At 49.4% G+C, this 19,906-nt stretch overlaps 2 protein-coding genes across 2 annotated transcripts in view; both read right to left on the bottom strand.

The window, feature by feature from the left end:
- MICOS10 (mitochondrial contact site and cristae organizing system subunit 10) overlaps positions 1-19,906 on the bottom strand; it is a 424,103-nt gene that overhangs the window by 34,347 nt on the left and 369,850 nt on the right. The window lies entirely within an intron of this gene.
- LOC132587243 (C-type natriuretic peptide 1-like) lies at positions 3,979-9,429 on the bottom strand. Its single transcript, XM_060259497.1, has 2 exons — positions 9,318-9,429; positions 3,979-4,285 (listed from the first exon to the last, which is right to left on the bottom strand). The coding sequence occupies exons 1-2, from the start codon at positions 9,411-9,413 to the stop codon at positions 3,989-3,991; spliced, it is 393 nt and encodes a 130-aa protein (XP_060115480.1). The 5' UTR covers positions 9,414-9,429; the 3' UTR covers positions 3,979-3,988.

Raw genomic sequence — 19,906 nt, 5'->3', positions numbered from 1 at the left:
GCCGTGCTCCAAAGCCAGGGCACATGGAGTCCAAATGAGAGCCGGTTTGGTGTAGTGGTTAAGTGTGCGGTCTCTTATCTGGGAGAACCGGGTTTGATTCCCCACTCCTCCACTTACAGCAGTTGGAATGCCCTTGGGGCAGCCATAGCTCTCGCAGGAGTTGTCCTTGAAAGGGCAGCTGCTGTGAGAGCCTTCTCAGCCCCACCCACCTCACAGGGTGTCTGTTGTGGGGGGAGAAGATACAGGAGATTGTAAACTGCTCTGAGTCTCGGATTCAGGGAGAAGGGTGGGGTATAAATCTGCAATTCTTCTTCTTCTTCTTCCTCCCTCCCTCCCTCCCTCACATCTGACGTTCACGTCTTGCAGCTCTCAAACTTCTGACATTTATTCTGTGTGGCCCTTATCTTAAGCAACTTTGGCCACCTCTGCAGTGTTCTTGGTGAACTGGGTTGCAGATTTTAAAAACATATTCTACATGTGTCTGACCAAGAGAGCTTAGACTCTTGAAAGCTCATCCCCTGAAACTCTTGTTTCTAACATGCTTCTGGACTCCGATCGAACTGTTCTACTGCACTCTAACACAGCCGCCACCCTCTGAAACGACCCACCCTCAGGCATGTATATTTTAAACAGGCATTGTAGGAACTGCAGATGGCAAATGACGTTCTCAAAGAGAAGGGGGGAGCCCCTTCAAAATCTGCCAGAGACACACATGCACCGTTGAAGAAACCTGTCTTTCTCTTTCTTTCAAACTATGGGATTAACTTGCATGCAAACTGGTGTTTCATTTTATTTATGAATGAACACATTTTTATTCTGCCCTTCTTCCAGGATGCTCAGAGTGGTACACGTGATGCTCCCCACCTTTCTTTCCCCCCTCACGACTACCTTGCAAGGGAGATGTGCGACTGGTCCAAAGCTACCCGTGTCTAGCTTCTGCAGTGTGCTGCTCGGTAGGACAATATACTATATTAATGAACCAGATGACGTTTCTTTGATAGCTCTTTCTCTCTCTTTTTAAAGACATTTGTTAGCCCCAGTTCAGAGTTGAGCTGAGCTCGTCCTCCTGACTAGCTGGAGTCCTGTTCACTTCTGTGAAACCTGAGCAGGGTGACCGTCTGGCCTCAAGACAAGGTTGGTTCATATGCACGTCTTTCATCCGTCGTTGGTTGTATCTCCTCCCCACCTTTATAGCCCATCTTTTATGTTTTTAATTAATGTATAATTTAAATGTTGTTTTAAATCACCTTATATTGTATATTGTATAATTTTATTGAACTGTTGTTAGCCGCCCTGAGCCTGCCTAGGCGGGGAGGGCGGGATATAAATAAAATTTATTATTATTATTATTATTATTATTATTATTATTATTATTATTATTATTATTATTATTATTATTATTATTATTATTATTATTACCACCTCTCAAGACGAGATTAAAAATCACAATTCTGAATTAAGAGATGGAATAGAATTCACTGCCACAGGAGGTGGCGGCAGCTATAAGCATAGACAGCTTCAAGAGGGGATTGGATAAATATCCAATCCAGTGAAATATACTGTATAGTTTTAACGTTAAGATTTTAAGGTTTTTAGGTTTTAAACGCTTCGACTTTTTTAAATGTAATAACTTTGCACTCTGTTTATTGTTTTATCGTTTGTTGTGAGCTGCCCTGAGCCATTTTATGGGAAGGGCGGGATATAAGTCATAGAATAAATAAATAAATAAATATCTGGAGCAGAGGTTCATCAGTGGCTATTAGCCATGAGGAATAAATGGAACTCTGTCTGGGGCAGTGATGCTCTGTATTCTTAGTGCTTGGGCGGGAGGGGGGGCAACAGTGGGAGGGCTTCTAGTGTCCTGGCTCCACTGGTGGACCTCCTGATGACACCTGGTTAGTTTGTTTGTTTTGGCCACTGTGTGACAGAGAGTGTTGGACTGGATGGGCCATTGGCCTGATCCAACATGGCTTCTCTTATGTTCTTATGTGACACAGAGTGTTGGACTGGATGGGCCACTGGCCTGATCCAACATGGCTTCTCTTATGTTCTTCTGTGACACAGAGTGTTGGACTGGAGGGGCCATTGGCCTGATCCAACATGGCTTCTCTTATGTTCTTCTGTGACACAGAGTGTTGGACTGGATGGGCCATTGGCCTGATCCAACAGGGCTCCTCTTAAGTTCTTATGTGACTCAGAGTGTTGGACTGTAGGCGCCATTGGCCTGATCCAACATGGCTTCTCTTATGTTCTTATGTGACACAGAGTGTTGGACTGGATGGGCCATTGGCCTGATCCAACATGGCTTCTCTTATGTTCTTATGTGACACAGAGTGTTGGACTGGATGGGCCACTGGCCTGATCCAACATGGCTTCTCTTATGTTCTTCTGTGACACAGAGTGTTGGACTGGAGGGGCCATTGGCCTGATCCAACATGGCTTCTCTTATGTTCTTATGTGACACAGAGTGTTGGACTGGATGGGCCACTGGCCTGATCCAACAGGGCTCCTCTTAAGTTCTTATGTGACTCAGAGTGTTGGACTGTAGGCGCCATTGGCCTGATCCAACATGGCTTCTCTTATGTTCTTATGTGACACAGAGTGTTGGACTGGATGGGCCATTGGCCTGATCCAACATGGCTTCTTTTATGTTCTTATGTGACACAGAGTGTTGGACTGGAGGGGCCATTGGCCTGATCCAACATGGCTTCTCTTATGTTCTTCTGTGACACAGAGTGTTGGACTGGATGGGCCATTGGCCTGATCCAACAGGGCTCCTCTTAAGTTCTCATGTGACTCAGAGTGTTGGACTGTAGGCGCCATTGGCCTGATCCAACATGGCTTCTCTTATGTGACACAGAGTGTTGGACTGGATGGGCCATTGGCCTGATCCAACATGGCTTCTCTTATGTGACACAGAGTGTTGGACTGAAGGGGCCACTGGGCTGATCCAACAGGGCTTCTCTTATGTTCTTATGTGACACAGAGTGTTGGACTAGATGGGCCACTGGCCTGATCCAACAGGGCTTCTCTTATGTTCTTATGTGACACAGCGTGTTGGACTGGATGGGCCATTGGCCTGATCCAACATCGCTCCTCTTATGTTCTTATGTGACACAGAGTGCTGGACTGGATGGGCCATTGGCCTGATCCAACATGGCTTCTCTTATGTTCTCTGAAATCACATATGAATTAACTGCCCCAGGTCAATCCCTTTAGAATAGTGACTTGTTATTGCTGAACTGAAAATATGAGATATGCTTCACTCCCGTTCCTGGAAAGATTTATGTTGCAGTGTGTCTGATGCATCTGATGAAGAGACCTGTGTTTCTCGAAAGCTTATGCCACAATAAAATTTGTTAGTCTCAAAGGTGCTGTTGGACTCTTTTACTGTTTTGCAGCAACAGACTAACAGAGCTAACTCCTCTGGACCTATGTTACAGTGTGGAGGAGTGAGAATTACTTATCCCCTGAGGAGCTCCTCCTTTGTGGCTCTGCATGAGTCACTGTTCTGGCCAGAAGCACAGAGATTCAGCAGGCAGCCTCCCTGAAAACAGGTAACCCAACTGGAGCGGCTGGATCTCTGGATGCTGTCGCATAGCAGGATTACCCATCCCCCCACCCCATCTGTGAGACCTGAGCAAGACTATTAACAACAGGACATGTTGGAGGTCATTAATTCATAGGGTTTCCATTAAACCAGCAGCGACCTTTCTGCACATAATGCACACCCCGCCACTCCAGAGGCTAATTAGTTAGAGGCCACCAGTGAATCATGCAGAGACCAGAGCCTTTATGCAGTCCAGGAGCATTTTTCTCACAGCGCATAATTTCAGAAATCATTGCTCTGCAGTGAACTTCCGTATTGTCCGGGTCTGGCACAAAACTATTTCCAGTGGTGGAAGTTAGGTGGATTGAATTTCACATTCATGCAAAGCATCATCTGTGGTAGCCCAGTGTGTCTCTGTCTTACCGTCATCTTGACTGTTCAGCATCCCAGCCCACTCAGGGATCCAATCCGGTCCAGCTTGACTCCAAAGCAGCCCTTGGAAAAGCCCTTTTTGCTTCTGCCCTGGTAGCTCCGAGAGGAGCCCAGAAGATCGCTGAAGATCCGCTGGAGAGCCGTTTCTGAAATGGAGGCCCCCTCCTGGGGGTTTCTGGACCAGGGGAGTGGAGCGTCTGGTTGCTCCAAGGCTCCTGTGAGGAGGGTCTCAGCCTGCTCTTGTTCTCTTTCCTCAGACCCCAGTGGGTGCCCGAGGTCCTCTTCGAACAGTTTAGACAAGGCCTGAAAGACACACACACACACAGAGAGGTGGACCAGCACAGTAAGCTAATTGTGAGTCATATGCACCTTTTAGGCATGTAATGGAATTCTGGATTTCTTGAAGGGAGCAGGCCCTCTTGATAATGGCTCCCCAATGGTGGAATCAGCTGCCAGAGGAGGTGCGAGCCCTGCGGGACCTCAATCAGTTCTGCAGGGCTTGTAAAACCGTCCTCTTCCAACTTGCTTTTAAGGTGGAATCCTGGTAATGACACCTAGCCATCTTTATATATATGTATTGAACTGTAGCACCTTCAGTTTATACTGGTTTTAATTTATTTACTTAACTTAATTTATGAATTTGTAAATTAAATTGTATTTTAACGTATTAACTGTATTTTATTGTAATCATGGTATGCGCCATGTCCTGTGAGCCGTCCTGAGCCTGCCTCGGCGGGGAGGGCGGGATATAAATAAAAATTTATTATTATTATTATTATTATTATTATTATTATTGGTGCAGTCTGGGTCCCGACTATTATTATTGATGTGATTATTAGCAATAATAATAATAAATAAGCATCTCAAATGACTAAGCAATGTACCAAAACAAAGCAAAATTTTTTCCTTGCTCTCTGAAAAGATAAACACCAATTAGTATGCTGCAAAGAAGAAGAAGACTGCAGATTTATACCCCGCTCTTCTCTTTGAATCAGAGACTCAGAGCGGCTTACAATCTCATATATCTTCTCCCTCACAACAGCCACCCTGTGAGGTGTGTGGGGCTGAGAGAGCTCTCACAGCAGCAGCCCTTTCAAGGACAACTCCTGCAAGAGCTGTGGCTGACCCAAGGCCATTCCAGCAGGTGCAAGTGGAGGAGTCTGTAAAGGGGCACAGGAACTGAGGAGGGGGGGGAACCCCTTTAGTGCTAGACTTGCTCATAAGAGCTGGCATGGCATTCTCTTCTAGCCACGTACCAGCCACGTCCCATCTTAAGGCTGAATACTAGCCATTCCCGGAAGGAAGCATCCCTCTCGTCAAAAGAGCCTTGTGGGGCCAGCCCAAGGGATCACCCACCATCCTGTCTGCCCCCATGGCCAAGCACAATCATGGCTGTAGTCCTGTGGTTTCCTTCCCCTAGCCACTGGTGCTCGGAGGTATACTGCCCCTGAAGCTGGAGGTTCCATTGAGCCCTTGTGGAGAACAGCTGTTGAGAGACCTCTTCTCTGTGATTTCCCCCCATTCCTTCTAAGCCAGTGCCCATAGATTGGATCCCATAGATCTGCCCCCATAGCCTTCTTGCGTCAAAGGAAGGCGACTTGTGCCATCATTAGCAGGGGGTGAGGAGAAGTACTCCCTCTAAGCTACAGAGTCTTGTGAGCAAAAATTCTACTTTGTGAGCGACTGGCATTAAAGTTGCATAAAGTAGTTTGCTCTGGGGCCATTTTTCCTGAGCTGAGACAAAAATGTGCGAGCCAGAGGCTAAAAAACTGTGAACTAGCTCACACTAACTCAGCTGAGAGGGCACACGGCTGGGGAGCAATGTTCCCTCTAAGCTGTGGAGCTTTGTGAGCAGAAATTCTACTTTGTGAGCTACCAGCATTAAAGTTGTAAGCTACCAGCATTAAAATTGTGAGCTACTGCATAAATTAATTTGCTCTGGGGCCATTTTTTGTGAGCTAAGACAAAAATGTGTGAGCCAGAGGCTAAAAAACTGTGAGCTAGCTCACACTAACTCAGCTTAGAAGGAACCCTGGTGGGGAGTCTGCAGGATTCAACCACATTGAGATTTCCTTTCCAAAGCTTCAATAGCCAGACGTTTTGGACCTCTGGGAGTTCTGCTGGAAGCAATGGACTGGGTCAAGTGGAAGAGAACAGCACACCACAGTGGAACCTGGCGCTCCGGCTCCCCTTCGTCCCTCTTGCTCCCCCCTGCCCAGCTGTCCTCTAGCACCTCAGTGTTGGAAAACAAAGAAATAGGACCTTATGAGAGCCAGTTTGGTGTAGTGGTGAAGTGTGCGGACTCTTATCTGGGAGAACCGGGTTTGATTCCCCACTCCTCCACTTGCACCAGCTGGAATGGCCTTGGGTCAGCCATAGTGGTTAAGTGAACGGACTCTTATCTGGGAGAACCGGGTTTGATTCCCCACTCCTCCACCTGCAGCTGCTGGAATGGCCTTGGGTCAGCCATAGCTCTGGCAGAGCTGTCCCTGAAAGGACAGCTCCTGGGAGAACTCTCTCGGCCCCACCCACCTCACAGGGTGTCTGCTGTGGAGGGGGAGAGGTAAAGGAGATCATAAGCCATTCTGAGACTCTGAGATTCAGAGTGGAGAGCAGGATATAAATCCAATATCATTGTCATCATCATGAAAAGATGGAACGGACTTGTTCTCTCTCACTGTAGAGGGCAGGAAGTTCAGTGAAAGGGAGAAAGCACAAGGGAGGGGCTCTGAGCCGGATATCTGGGGAACTTCCCAGAGTTAAATTGGAGTCCAGGAGCCCCTGAGAAACCAGCAAGATTCTGACAAGGGAGCTTGGACTCTTGAAAGCTGTCAATCTTTTCAGTCTTGAAGGTGATGCTGGACTCGAGTTTGTCTCATCTGCTGCAGCTCAACACTGCGACCTTCCTGAAACTGCCTTCCTGGACTGTGTGCCTGCACATGAGAGCTCACGCCTTGGAAAAAATTGGGCTAGTCTTAAAGGTGCCACCAGACACTTTTCCGGAGGAGTTAGCCGTGCTAGTCTGTTGCTGCAAAATAGTAAAGAGTCCAGTAGCACCTTTAAGGCGAACAAATTTTATTGTCATATAAGCTTTTGAGAAATGCAGCTCTCTTTGCCAGATGCATCTGATGAAGAGACCTGTGTTTCTCGAAAGCTTATGCTACAATAAAATTTGTTAAAGGTGCTACTGGACTCTTTGCTGTTTTACTGGACGCTTCTTGGAGGTAAAAGCTGTTCAGCAGTGGAACAGCCTGCCTCAGGAGAAGGAGGACTAGAAACAGAGGCAGGGGAGCCATCTGTCAGGAGTACTAATAGTGGCACATTTCTGTCTGGGGCAGGAGGTTGGACTAGTTCAGGGGTGGCCGAACTCGGGAGCCACATGTGGCTCTTTCACACATATTGTGTGGCTCTCAAAGCCCCCACCATCTTGTCGGCTGGCTTGGAGAAGGCATTTGTCTCTTTAAATCACTTCTCCAAGCCAGCCAGTGCCTTGGAGAATGCATTTAAAGTTGGTTTCTCTCCCCCTCCCCTCCAGTAGGTGATCCCTTGGAGAGTAGTTTGGTGTAATGGTTAAGTGTGCGGACTCTTATCTGAGAGAATTGAGTTTGATTCCCCCCTCCTCCGCTTGCAGCTGCTGGAATGGCCTTGGGTCAGCCATAGCTCTGGCAGAGGTTGTCCTTGAAAGGGCAGCTGCTGTGAGAGCCCTCTCAGCCCCACCCACCTCACAGGGTGTCTGTTGTGGGGGAGGAAGGTAAAGGAGATTGTGAGCCGCTCTGAGACTCCTCGGAGTGGAGGGCGGGATAGAAATCCAATATCTTCATCTACCTCACAGGGTGTCTGTTGTGGGGGAGGAAGGTAAAGGAGATTGTGAGCCGCTCTGAGACTCTTTGGAGTGGTGGGTGGGATATAAATCCAATATCTTCATCTACCTCACAGGGTGTCTGTTGTGGGGGAGGAAGGTAAAGGAGATTGTGAGCCACTCTGAGACGCTTTGGAGTGGTGGGTGGGATATAAATCCAATATCTTCATCTACCTCACAGGGTGTCTGTTGTGGGGGAGGAAGGGAAAGGAGATTGTGAGCCGCTCTGAGACTCCTCGGAGTGGAGGGCGGGATAGAAATCCAATATCTTCATCTACCTCACAGGGTGTCTGTTGTGGGGGAGGAAGGTAAAGGAGATTGTGAGCCGCTCTGAGACTCTTCGGAGTGGTGGGTGGGATATAAATCCAATATAAGAACATAAGAACATAAGAGAAGCCATGTTGGATCAGGCCAACGGCCCATCAAGTCCAACACTCTGTGTCACACAGTGGCAAAAAATGTTATATACACACATACACTGTGGCTAATAGCCACTGATGGACCTGTGCTCCATACACTGTGGCTAATAGCCACTGATGGACCTGTGCTCCATATCTTCATCTACCTCACAGGGTGTCTGTTGTGGGGGAGGAAGGTAAAGGAGATTGTGAGCCGCTCTGAGACTCTTCGGAGTGGAAGGCAGGATATAAATCCAATATCTTCTTTTTCTCCCTCCTCCCTTCCTTTCATCTATCTTCCTTCCTGTCTTGTGACTCTCAAACATCTGACCTTTATTCTATGTAGCTCTTACGTTAAGCAAGTTTGGCCACCCCGGACGAGATGATCCCCAAGCTCAATTTCCACTCTTTGAGTGCACGTGTGTGTGTGAAGTGCTGTCGAGTTGCTGCCAATGTTCGGTGACCCTATAAAGTAACAACTGCCCAAACAACTGCGTTTCTCGAAAGCTTGTGTGACAATAAAATGTGTTCGTCTTAAAGGTGCTACTCAACTCTTTACTATTTTGCAGCAACAGACTAACATGGCTAACTTCTCTGGAAAAGTTCACAGCCCTACTCAGGTCTTGCAAGGGGAGGGCCACCGAGGCTTCCTTGATGGACTCGATCCATCTCCTGTTGGCTCTCCCCTTTTTGATCCATCTCCTGTTGGCTCTCCCCTTTTTGATCCATCTCCTGTTGGCTCTCCCCTTTTTTGATCCATCTCCTGTTGGCTCTCCCCTTTTTCCTGCTGTCTTCTGCTTTTCCTAGCATTCTTGACTTCTCCAGTAACTCTTTGTCTTCTCATCATGGGACCCAAATACAACAGCCTCAGTTTGGTCATTTTGGCTTCTAGGGAAAATCAAGGCTGGATTGGATCTGGAACCCAGCTGTTTGGGTTTTTGGGCCAAAAAACTCTGTAAAACTCTCCTCCAACCTCACATTTCTCATTCAGCATTTTCTTCCTGCCTCCCTGGGTAACCCTCCACATTCCAAAGATGCCTCCATCTTGTCTTGGGAAACCAGATCTGGGGTCTCTTACCTGTACGTTGGTCATCGGTTTGGCCCTTCCTTGGTCGTGCGTGGAAATCAGGATCAGCAGAAACCAGCCGGAGCAGATGAGTTTGGGGCTCATCATTGTCACCCGTCGTCTGCTGCTGGCGGTGGGGGCAGAGGGGATCTCGAAGTCTTCCCAAGACAAGGTGAACAGGCAGTTTCTTCTCCCAGCTTTTTATATCTTCCGTGACCCCTCCCAAGTCCACCCCCAAACTCCTGGAAGAAGACCGAGGATTGGTTCAACAAGGGGGGGGGGGTCTCATCCTTTGTCGCAGAAGAGGAGGAATTAATTGAGCATCTCTGCTCACATTCGCACACTCTCTCTCTCGCTTGCTCTCTCACTCGCTCTCTCTGCAGGTGGAAATTTTTTTTGTACTCTGCTTTGGCCGGGCATGAAAAGAGCAGTTCTCATCTTGGCAGAGGCTGGTGACACTTCTCATGCTCTTGGTCTGGAAATTGCCTCGGTTCGCTTGCCGGGTGCTCCGTGGAGCTGTCGGTTTCAGGGACTTCTCAGATGCTTAACTAGCTTGCAAAATCCACCTGAACAGGGACGGAAGCAACACAACGGAACCCGCAGAGAAATATTGCAGCGGCAGGAAAGAAGGAAATAGGCTCAAGTCCTCTCTGTCGTGGCAAATCTCAAACCAACCAGCCATAAGCATGGCAGAGATGGGGTTGGTTTGCCAAGGGAAATTCGGACTCTCATGCTTAGCGGAAAGGCAGGTGAGGGTGGGGAACAGTAGAGAACTAGCTCTATTGTATGGTTGATTTCTGTAGAGCCAGCAGCTATGCGTAGTGTTTTCCAGAGGAACAGAGTTCACTTTGTGCTTTAGACAAAGCAACCTCAGAGCTTCGGCTTCAATAAGTTGAGGGGCTTTTCAGGGGCCACAAGCTTCCTTTCTGCTTCTTCAGCAAAACAGCTGCCCAACTGGCGTTTGAAGAAGAAGAAAGAAGAAGAATTGCAGATCTATACCCCGCCCTTCTCTCTGAATCAGAGACTCAGAGCGGCTTACAATCTCCTAGATCTTCTCCCCCCACAACAGACACCCTGTGAGATGGGTGGGGCTGAGAGGGCTCTTATAGCAGCTGTCCTTTCAAGGACAACTCTGCGAGAGCTATGGCTGACCCAAGACCATTCCAGCAGCTGCAAGTGAAGAAGAAGAAGACTGCAGATTTATACCCCACCCTTCCCTCTGAATCAGAGACTCAGAGTGGTTTACAATCTCCTTTATCTTCGCCCCCCACAACAGACACCCTGTGGGGCTGAGAGAACTCTCACAGCAGCAGCCCTTTCATGGACAACTCCTGCCAAAGCCATTGCTGACCCAAGGCCATGCTAGCAGGTGCAAGTGGAGGAGTGGGGAATCAAACCCGGTTCTCCCAGATAAGAGTCCGCGCACTTCACCACTATGGCTGACCCAAGGCCATTCCAGCAGGTGCAAGTGGAGGAGTGGGGAATCAAACCCGGTTCTCCCAGATAAGAGTCTGCTCACTTCACCACTATGGCTGCCCCAAGGCCATTCCAGCAGCTGCAAGTGGAGGAGTGGGGAATCAAATCCAGTTCTCCCAGTCCAACACTCTGTGTCACATAAGAACATGAGTCACTGAGTCTCTTCTCAACTGAGCCTAGCCTGCCTCACAGGGTTGTTGTGTGGAGAAAGTGGAGAAAGGAAGAACTATCTTTAGCTCCCTGGAAAAGGGGCAAATGTTTTTTAAAAACCCAGTTTTTTGTTGTTCAGTCGCATAGTCGATTCCGACTCTTTGCCACCCCATGGACCAAGTCACGCCAGGCCCTCCTGTCTTCCACCATCCTCCAAAGTTTGCTGAAATTTAGTTACATCAGTAACGCTGTCCAGCCATCTCCTCTTTTGCCGTCCCCTTCTTCTTTTGCCTTCTGTCTTTCCCAGCATCAGGGTCTTCTCCAGTGAGCACTCCCTTCTCATTTGGTGGCCAAAGTATTTGAGCTTCAGCTTCAGCATCTGAACTTCCAGGGAACAGTCAGGGTTGATTTCCCTGAGGACTGACTGATTTGATCTTCTTGCAGTCCAAGGGACTCGCAAGAATCTTCTCCAGCACCACAGCTCGAAAACAATAGACAGGTTTAATCTTCTTGCAAACTGCCTCTTGAACTTGGGCTGCAAGGCAGGTTAGCAAACATGTTAAACAAGCAAACAGATAAATGCTTCAAGCGTATCTCTGCAGCCATAAGGAATAGAATCTTGCTTTTTCAAAAAACGGAGATGGGCATTCTCCAGGAATCTGAGTTCCATGCCCAGTGTCACATCCTGCCCTTTACTGGCGTTCCCTGAGAATTGTGGCGTTACATGCAGCAGTGAAAGACATCCGGCGCTCCCCAAGGAACCCACATGCCTAGCAGGGGACGGACACTGTACCGACTAATTAGGCCCAACTGCCGGGGCCTGGAAAGAGCATCAGAAACCTGTCGATTAATTTTTCACAATAGCTCACGAGGCCACCCCAGGGAGACGCAGCCCCCTCGTGAAGTTCTGAGGCTTCATCACCAAGTTCCGGTCCCCGGGAGCAGGGAAACTGGGCTTTATACCTGGCCTGATGTTTGAAAATCTGTTTTGTAAACTCATATGCTTTTATTTCCCTGAAATTTCCCCCAAGAGAAATGCTACAGAAGATTTTGCTGGTGTAGCTCTGGGGGGAAAAGACATCTAGGCTGCAATCGTTGTTCAGTCGCACAGTTGAATTCGACTCTTTGCGACCCCCTGGACAAAGTCACGCCAGGCCCTCTGTCTTCCACCATCCTCTGAAGTCTGCTCAAATTCATGTTTGTTATATCAGTAATGCTGTCCAGCCATCTCCTCTTTTGCCGTCCCCTTCTTCTTTTGCCTTCTGTCTTTCCTAGCATCAGGATCTTCTCCAGGGAGCGCTCCCTTCTCATTTGGTGGCCAAAGTATTTGAACTTCAGCTTCAGCATCTGACCTTCCAGGGAACAGTCTGGGTTGATTTCTCTTAGGACTGACTGATTGGATCTTCTTGCAGTCCAAGGGACTCTCAAGATTCTTCTCCAGCACCACAGCTCAAAAGCATCTATTCTTCTGTGCTCGGCCTTCCTTATGGTCCAGCTCTCACAGCCATACATCACTACTGGGAACACCATCGCTTGGACTATACGGACTTTTGTTGGCAGGGTGATGTCTCTATTTTTTATTTTACTGCCTAGGTTTGCCATAGCTGTCCTTCCAAGGCTGCAGTCGCACATGCTAAATAATGCAGTGTCAATCCACTTTTCCAACTGCATTTTAGTGGCAAAATCCAGCTTGAAAGTGCACCAATAGTGGATTGAAACTGCATTATTTAGCACGTGTGATCTCAGGAGCCCTAGAGAGACTGGAAACAAGCTGTAATCTGGGTTCAAATCTTCCTTCTGCCATGGACTTGCTGGGGCGGGCCTTGGTAGTGGTGGGAATTGCTGTCCAGTCACAGCTGATGTACAGCAACCCTGCAGGGTTTTGAAGGCAAGAGGTAGTTTGCCGTCTGTGTTGTTGCTCTGCACTACCCTCAGTGGTCTCCCCTCCACGTCCTCATGTGGGCTGATCCATCTTCGCTTCTGAGATCTGAGGAGATGAGGCTAGACAAGGCAGGGCAGGGGGCCTTCGACAAGCAAATATCTCAGATGATATAGGATTTATACCCTGCCCTTCACTCTGGATCTCAGAGTCTCAAAGCGGTTCATAATCTCCTTTCTCTTCCTCCCCCACAACGGACACCCTGTGAGGTGGGTGGGGCTGAGAGAGCTCTGACAGAAGCTGCCCTTTTCAAGGACAACTCCTACAAGAGCTATGGCTGACCCAAGGCCATTCCAGCAGCTGGAAGTGGAGGAGTGGGGAATCAAGCCCGGTTCTCCCAGATAAGAGTCTGCTCACTTAACCACTATGGCTGTCCCAAGGCCATTCTAGCAGCTGCAAGGGGAGGAGTGGGGAATCAAACCCGGTTCTCCCAGATAAGAGTCTGCTCACTTAACCACTGTGGCTGACCCAAGGCCATTCCAGCAGCTGCAAGGGGAGGAGTGGGGAATCAAACCTGGTTCTCTCAGATAAGAGTCCGCTCACTTCACCACTGTGGCTGACCCAAGGCCATTCCAGCAGGTGCAAGTGAAGGAGTGGGGAATCAAACCTGGTTCTCTCAGATAAGAGTCTGCACACTTAACCACTATGGCTGCCCCAAGGCCATTCCAGCAGTTGTAAGTGGAGTAGTGGGGAATCAAACCTGGTTCTCTCAGATAAGAGTCCGTGTACTTCACCACTATGGCTGCCCCAAGGCCATTCCAGCAGCTGCAAGTGAAGGAGTGGAGAATCAAACCTGATTCTCCCAGATAAGAGTCCGCTCACTTAACCACTATGGCTGACTCAAGGCCATTCCGGCAGCTGCAAGTGGAGGAGTGGGGAATCAAACCCAGTTCTCCCAGATAAGAGTCTGCGCACTTAACCACTACACCAAACTGGCTCATGCCTTTCACCCTGATAGGGGCCCAAAGTGGTTTGCATCCTTCTCCTGTCTGCTGTTTTATTCTCACAACGACCCTGCGAGGGAGGTGAGGCTGAGAGTGTGACTGGCCCAAGGTCACCCAGCAAGCTTCCAGGGCAAGAGTGGGGAGTCAAAAGAGAAGTCTCCCGGATCCTAGTCTGAAACTTTAACCACTACCCCACGCTGCCTCTATAGAGTTGTCCTAGAGAACAAAGCAGGAGTCAAGTATCACCTTTAAGACCAACAAAGTTTTATTCAGAATGTACGCTTCCGTGTGCTCTAAGCACCCTTCATCAGACAATAGGGTGGAATGGCAGGCAGTCCTTGATATAGAGAAAGTGGGCAGTGAATTAGTATGCAAAATCATGGAAGATTAAAAGAATTACAAGTTAGGGTCTGGTGATTGCTAGTTTGGGTTGACTGGACTAAAACAACAAAAACAAGGCAATATATTTGTTGGTCTTAAAGGTGCAACTTGACTCCTGCTTTGTTCTACTGCTTCAGATCTACACGGCTGTGCCCACCTGGATCTATCTACCTAGAGTCGCCCTATAAGAAGAGGTCTGAGTTTGGCCCCCTTTTTCGGCACCTGCTCTGGCTAAGAGCTGTGCCAGGCTGTTGGCACCAGGCCTCCTTGTGATGTCAGCAGGGATGGCGAGGTGAAGGCGTCTGTGCTGCTGGCACACGGCTCCAGCAGGTGCTTAGAGGGCCAGGGCGGGCACATGACGTGAAGGACTGACCCAGTGGCTCTGAAAAGCAGACGAGCGATTCTCTGGGCACCTGAGCAAAAATGTTAATGTGCCATAATAAGGGCTTGGGGGGCCCGTGCCAACGCCTGGCGCAAGCCCGGAGACCCTGCCTTGATGCCAGCCCAACGGTGGCAGCAGCGTCACTCCCCTTTGAAGTGGTGGCCAGTCATGCGAGACGGGAGGGGGAGGCTTCAAAGGGGTCACCGAATTAATGAAAGGCAACAACAGAGTTCCTGCAAGAGTGAAGTGGGAGAGGAGGGTGATGGCTGGTGAGGGGAGGCGCCCCGCCCACCCTAGGCCTCTCCTGGGAGGCATCGCTCATGCTGGCACAGAGACAGGGGAGCGGAATGCTGCTTTCTAATAGTGACAAATGCTCACCTGTCCAGCCAGGAAAGCCACGACAGGCATATTTCTCAGACTGCTGCAGGCCAAGCCAGGCTTCATTCAGAGTGAAACTAGAGGTAGAAACTAAGCTTCTCGTTCCTGTTTGGTCCTTGAACCTGTTAAACAGCTCCATTGTGCTGTATGTGCCGTTCACCTTCTGCCTATCTGTATGGACTGGGAATTTCCATTTCATTGTGGTGGTGGTAGAGAAGGAGAAGGAGGAGGATATTGTATTTGTACCCCACCCTATACTCTGAATCTCAGAGCAGTCACGATCTCCTTTACCTTCCCCACACACACACACAACAGACACCCTGTGAGGTAGGTGGGGCTGAGAGAGCTCTGAGAGAATCTGCCCTTTCTAGGACAACTCCTACGAGAGCTATGGCTGACCCAAGGCCATTCCAGCAGCTGCAAGTGGAGGAGTGGGGAATCAAACCTGGTTCTCCCAGATAAGAGTCCGCACACTTAACCGCTATGGCTGACCCAAGGCCATTCCAGCAGCTGCAAATGGAGGAGTGGGGAATCAAACCTGGTTCTCCCAGATAAGAGTCTGCATACTTAACCACTATGGCTGACCCAAGGCCATTCCAGCAGCTGCAAGTGGAGGAGTGGGGAATCAAACCTGGTTCTCCCAGATAAGAGTCCGCACACTTAACCACTACACCAAACTGACTCTCAAACTGAGGAAGTGTGCATACACATGAAAGCTTATGTCTTGAAAAGAACTTTATTGTTCTTAAAGGTGCAATTTTGTTCTCATGCCCTAAAAGTTACACTTTTATCCAAATGAGTTATAGAACAGCCCACCATTGGTATTTCTGTGCTTTTCCTGGGAGTTCCACCCCAGTGGAAACAGGGCCTCATAATTCTGTTCCGATGATACAGGGATGAGGCAAACTTTATTGGCTTTTTCTTCCCCGGAGGCTGATTGGCAGGCAGGCATTTCAAAAATATCTCTGCCACATGAGTGAGTGGCTGGATGCTCCAGGTGCAAAAACATATGCAGATTTAGTCACATCCCGCACACACAGTCTTATTGGAAAGAGGCTACAGTGGATCAAGTACTCATGCAGAGTTGTTGCAGCCAGCTTCCTTTGATACTAGCTGGTTCTCCTCCATCTCTACAGAAAGAGGTGGCAGACACTTCAGATGCAGAAACAGGACATGCTTACCTATCTCTGGTAGGACATGATTGAAAAGTCCAATGTCGTAATTCAGACAGATATGTCAGGCAGCCTCTATAGAGGATGGCCTGTTTGCCATATCTTTGCAGCATACTCATCTGGAGGCTCCTGATGTGGAAAAACAGGGCGGATTTATAGGTACTGGATGGAAGATTACTTCTGCCCTTTTTCCACAGTAAGAAAGACCTGTCACCTCACAGCACACAGAGATGCAACAGGCAGACTCCTCTCTGTTTGAGTGCGTCATGGGTGCCTTTAATAATTCAAATAATGCCTTGTGGCAGCTCTTCAGTGTTCCTTTTCCCAGGGCCCGCGGGCATGATGTTTCTGCCCCACCAAAGGCAAAAGGTCCTTTTGTGGTCCTTTGCTTTTGCTAGCAAGGCGTTTTTGGCTCGGCGTGCCTGTGCGTTGGAAGAGCTTCATACTGGGTCAGAGTTCGTTCCGGAGTGTTGGCTTGGGTTTGTCGGGCCCATTTGTCACCTTTAGCTGACGCTAATGAAGCCCAGGGGGGAGGCGGTTGCCAGGGACGGGCTTGGGAAGCGGACAGAGCTGGAGGCTGAGGGGGCGGCTGTGCTGACAGCGGAGCTCTGTAAGCAGGCTGGCCTGAACCCCTCCGCACTCCTCCCCCCCCCTGCTGAACAGAAAAGGCTCCGGCTGCTGCAGTAGAGGCAAAGGCAGCTGGCTGCTTAGGATCTCACTGCATCCGAAAACCTGCCACTCTTCGGACACGGCACAAGGCGTTTTGTGTTTCTGCTGGTGGGGTCCATGGAAGTACCCCAAGGTCAAGGGAAGGCCCAACTTGGCCACAGAACTCACTGGGTGGCCCCAAGAGAAGGAACATAAGAGCATAAGAGAAGCCATGTTGGATCAGGCCAATGGCCCATTCAGTCCAACACTCTGTGTCGCATAAGAACAGAAGAGAAGCCATGTTGGATCAGGCCAATGGCCCATCCAGTCCAACACTCTGTGTCGCATAAGAACATAAGAGAAGCCATGTTGGATCAGGCCAGTGGCCCATCCAGTCCAACACTCTGAGTCACATAAGAACATAAGAGAAACCCTGTTGGATCAGGCCAGTGGCCCCTCCAGTCCAACACTCTGAGTCACATAAGAACATAAGAGAAGCCCTGTTGGATCAGGCCACTGGCCCATCCAGTCCAACACTCTGTGTCACATAAGAACATAAGAGAAGCCCTGTTGGATCAGGCCAATGGCCCCTCCAGTCCAACACTCTGTGTCACATAAGAACATAAGAGAAGCCATTTCGGATCAGGCCAGTGGCCCATCCAGTCCAACACTCTGTGTCACAGAAGAACATAAGAGAAGTCATGTTGGATCAGGCCAATGGCCCATCCAGTCCAACACTCTGTGTCACAGAAGAACAGAAGAGAAGCCCTGTTGGATCAGGCCAGTGGCCCATCCAGTCCAACACTCTGTGTCACATAAGAACATAAGAGAAGCCATGTTGGATTAGGCCAATGGCTCCTCCAGTCCAACACTCTGTGTCACAGAAGAACATAAGAGGAGCCCTGTTGGATCAGGCCAGTGGCCCCTCCAGTCCAACACTCTGTGTCACAGAAGAACATAAGAGGAGCCCTGTTGGATCAGGCCAGTGGCCCATCCAGTCCAACACTGTGTCACAGAAGAACATAAGAGGAGCCCTGTTGGATCAGGCCAGCGGCCCATCCAGTCCAACACTCTGTGTCACAGAAGAACATAAGAGAAGCCCTGTTGGATCAGGCCAGTGGCCCATCCAGTCCAACACTGTGTCACATAAGAACATAAGAGAAGCCCTGTTGGATCAGGCCAGTGGCCCATCCAGTCCAACACTCTGTGTCACAGAAGAACATAAGAGGAGCCCTGTTGGATCAGGCCAGTGGCCCATCCAGTCCAACACTGTGTCAGAGAAGAACATAAGAGGAGCCCTGTTGGATCAGGCCAGTGGCCCATCCAGTCCAACACTGTGTCACAGAAGAACATAAGAGGAGCCCTGTTGGATCAGGCCAGTGGCCCCTCCAGTTTAACACTCTGTGTCAGAGAAGAACATAAGAGGAGCCCTGTTGGATCAGGCCAGTGGCCCATCCAGTCCAACACTGTGTCACAGAAGAACATAAGAGGAGCCCTGTTGGATCAGGCCAGTGGCCCATCCAGTCCAACACTGTCTCACAGAAGAACATAAGAGGAGCCCTATTGGATCAGGCCAGTGGCCCATCCAGTCCAACACTGTGTCACAGAAAACCATAAGAGGAGCCATGTTGGATCAGGCCAATGGCCCACCCAGTCCAACACTCTGTGTCACACAGTGGCCAAAAAAACCAGGGGCCATCAGGAGGTCCACCAGTGGGGCAAGAAGCCCTTCTACTGCCCCCCCCCCAAGGCTGGACTAGATGGACCCTCCCTGGTCTGACCCAGCAGGGCTCTTCTGAGGTTCTTTTCAGGGGAAGGCCTCAGCCTCTCTGCCCTGTTGTTGGCTCTCCAGAGGAACTGGCTGGCCACTGTGTGAGACAGGAGGCTGGACTAGATGGACCCTCCCTGGTCTGACCCAGCAGGGCTCTTCCGATGTTCCAATGGAAGGCCATTCAGGTGGCACCTTCTTCACGGGGTTGTTGCAAACAGAAAATGGGTAACCCCATGAGTGTTGTCAAGCACACTAGAAGAGGGAGGCCTTTTTTGGGGCACTAGCTCACAGGAGTGGAGCTCCGGAGCCTCTACATTTTGTGGTGCTCTCTTTCTCACTCCACCCCCACCTCCAAATGCTTCTGGGCTCCACCGTTCGAACCCCCTGTGAGAATTTTGCTGAACTCTTAAGATCTGACAATCTGTCTAATATTTTCCCCCACAAAAATGGGGAAAGAAGCAAAACCTGTAAAGCAGGCAGATGGAAATCTTCATGATGCCACTGTGGCCACAGAGGAGAAAGTAACTTAAAAAGTATGACGGGAGTAAGGTTTTATTAGGACAATTATAACTCAAGAAGGGTTTTAAGGTAGACGCTGAGCCGATGGAATTTAGTCCACCTCCCGGTGACGTCAGGGGTGGGTGGCGTATGCAAATGAGGTGTTCTCATGAGCTCCGGCACCTCTTTTTCTACGAAATGACCCCTGAGTGAGGGATAGGTACCCTGGCAGGGAAGGATCTTCAGGAACCAAAGCATAATTAGATCTAATTGGCGTTGATAATGAGACCTTTTGGTTCCGTCAAACGTGCCTTTAAGAATCCAGTTCCAAACCAATCGACCAGCCTGTTTGGGGGATCCCGGAGATAAAAGCCTTGCCCTCCTCCACCTGCCCCAGTTTTTTTCGTAAGGCCGCCTCATCTCATTTATAGTGCAGACGTTCCTCTGTTCAATTGGGTCGGAATGCTGCCAGGAAAGACAGATCATGCCTCGAATTGATCCTTTGTAAATGTTAGGCCCAGAGAGATTTTGCTTTTGCTGATGGAAAGGGCTTGAAGACATGCTAAGACGGTGTCGGCATTTGTGTGTATAAATGGCCACCAATTCACAGCCGACTGACTGCCACCCCAGCAAGGGCTAGAGTTGCCAATCCCCAGGTGGGGGCAGGGGATCCCCCAGTTTGGAGGCTCTCCCCCACACTTCAGGATCATCAGAAAGCAAGGGGGGGAGTGAAATGTCTGTTGGGCACTTCATTATTCCCTCTGGAGACTGATTCCCATAGGATATAACGGAGAATTGATCCTGGGCCTCTGGGGGAGCTGTTGGGGGAGGTAGAGGCACCACATTTTCAGCATAGCATCCA

The sequence above is a fragment of the Heteronotia binoei genome, chromosome 18, assembly GCF_032191835.1.
Source record: "Heteronotia binoei isolate CCM8104 ecotype False Entrance Well chromosome 18, APGP_CSIRO_Hbin_v1, whole genome shotgun sequence".
NCBI classification, from domain to species: domain Eukaryota; kingdom Metazoa; phylum Chordata; class Lepidosauria; order Squamata; family Gekkonidae; genus Heteronotia; species Heteronotia binoei.
This window is presented reverse-complemented; position numbering and strand designations above follow the sequence as displayed.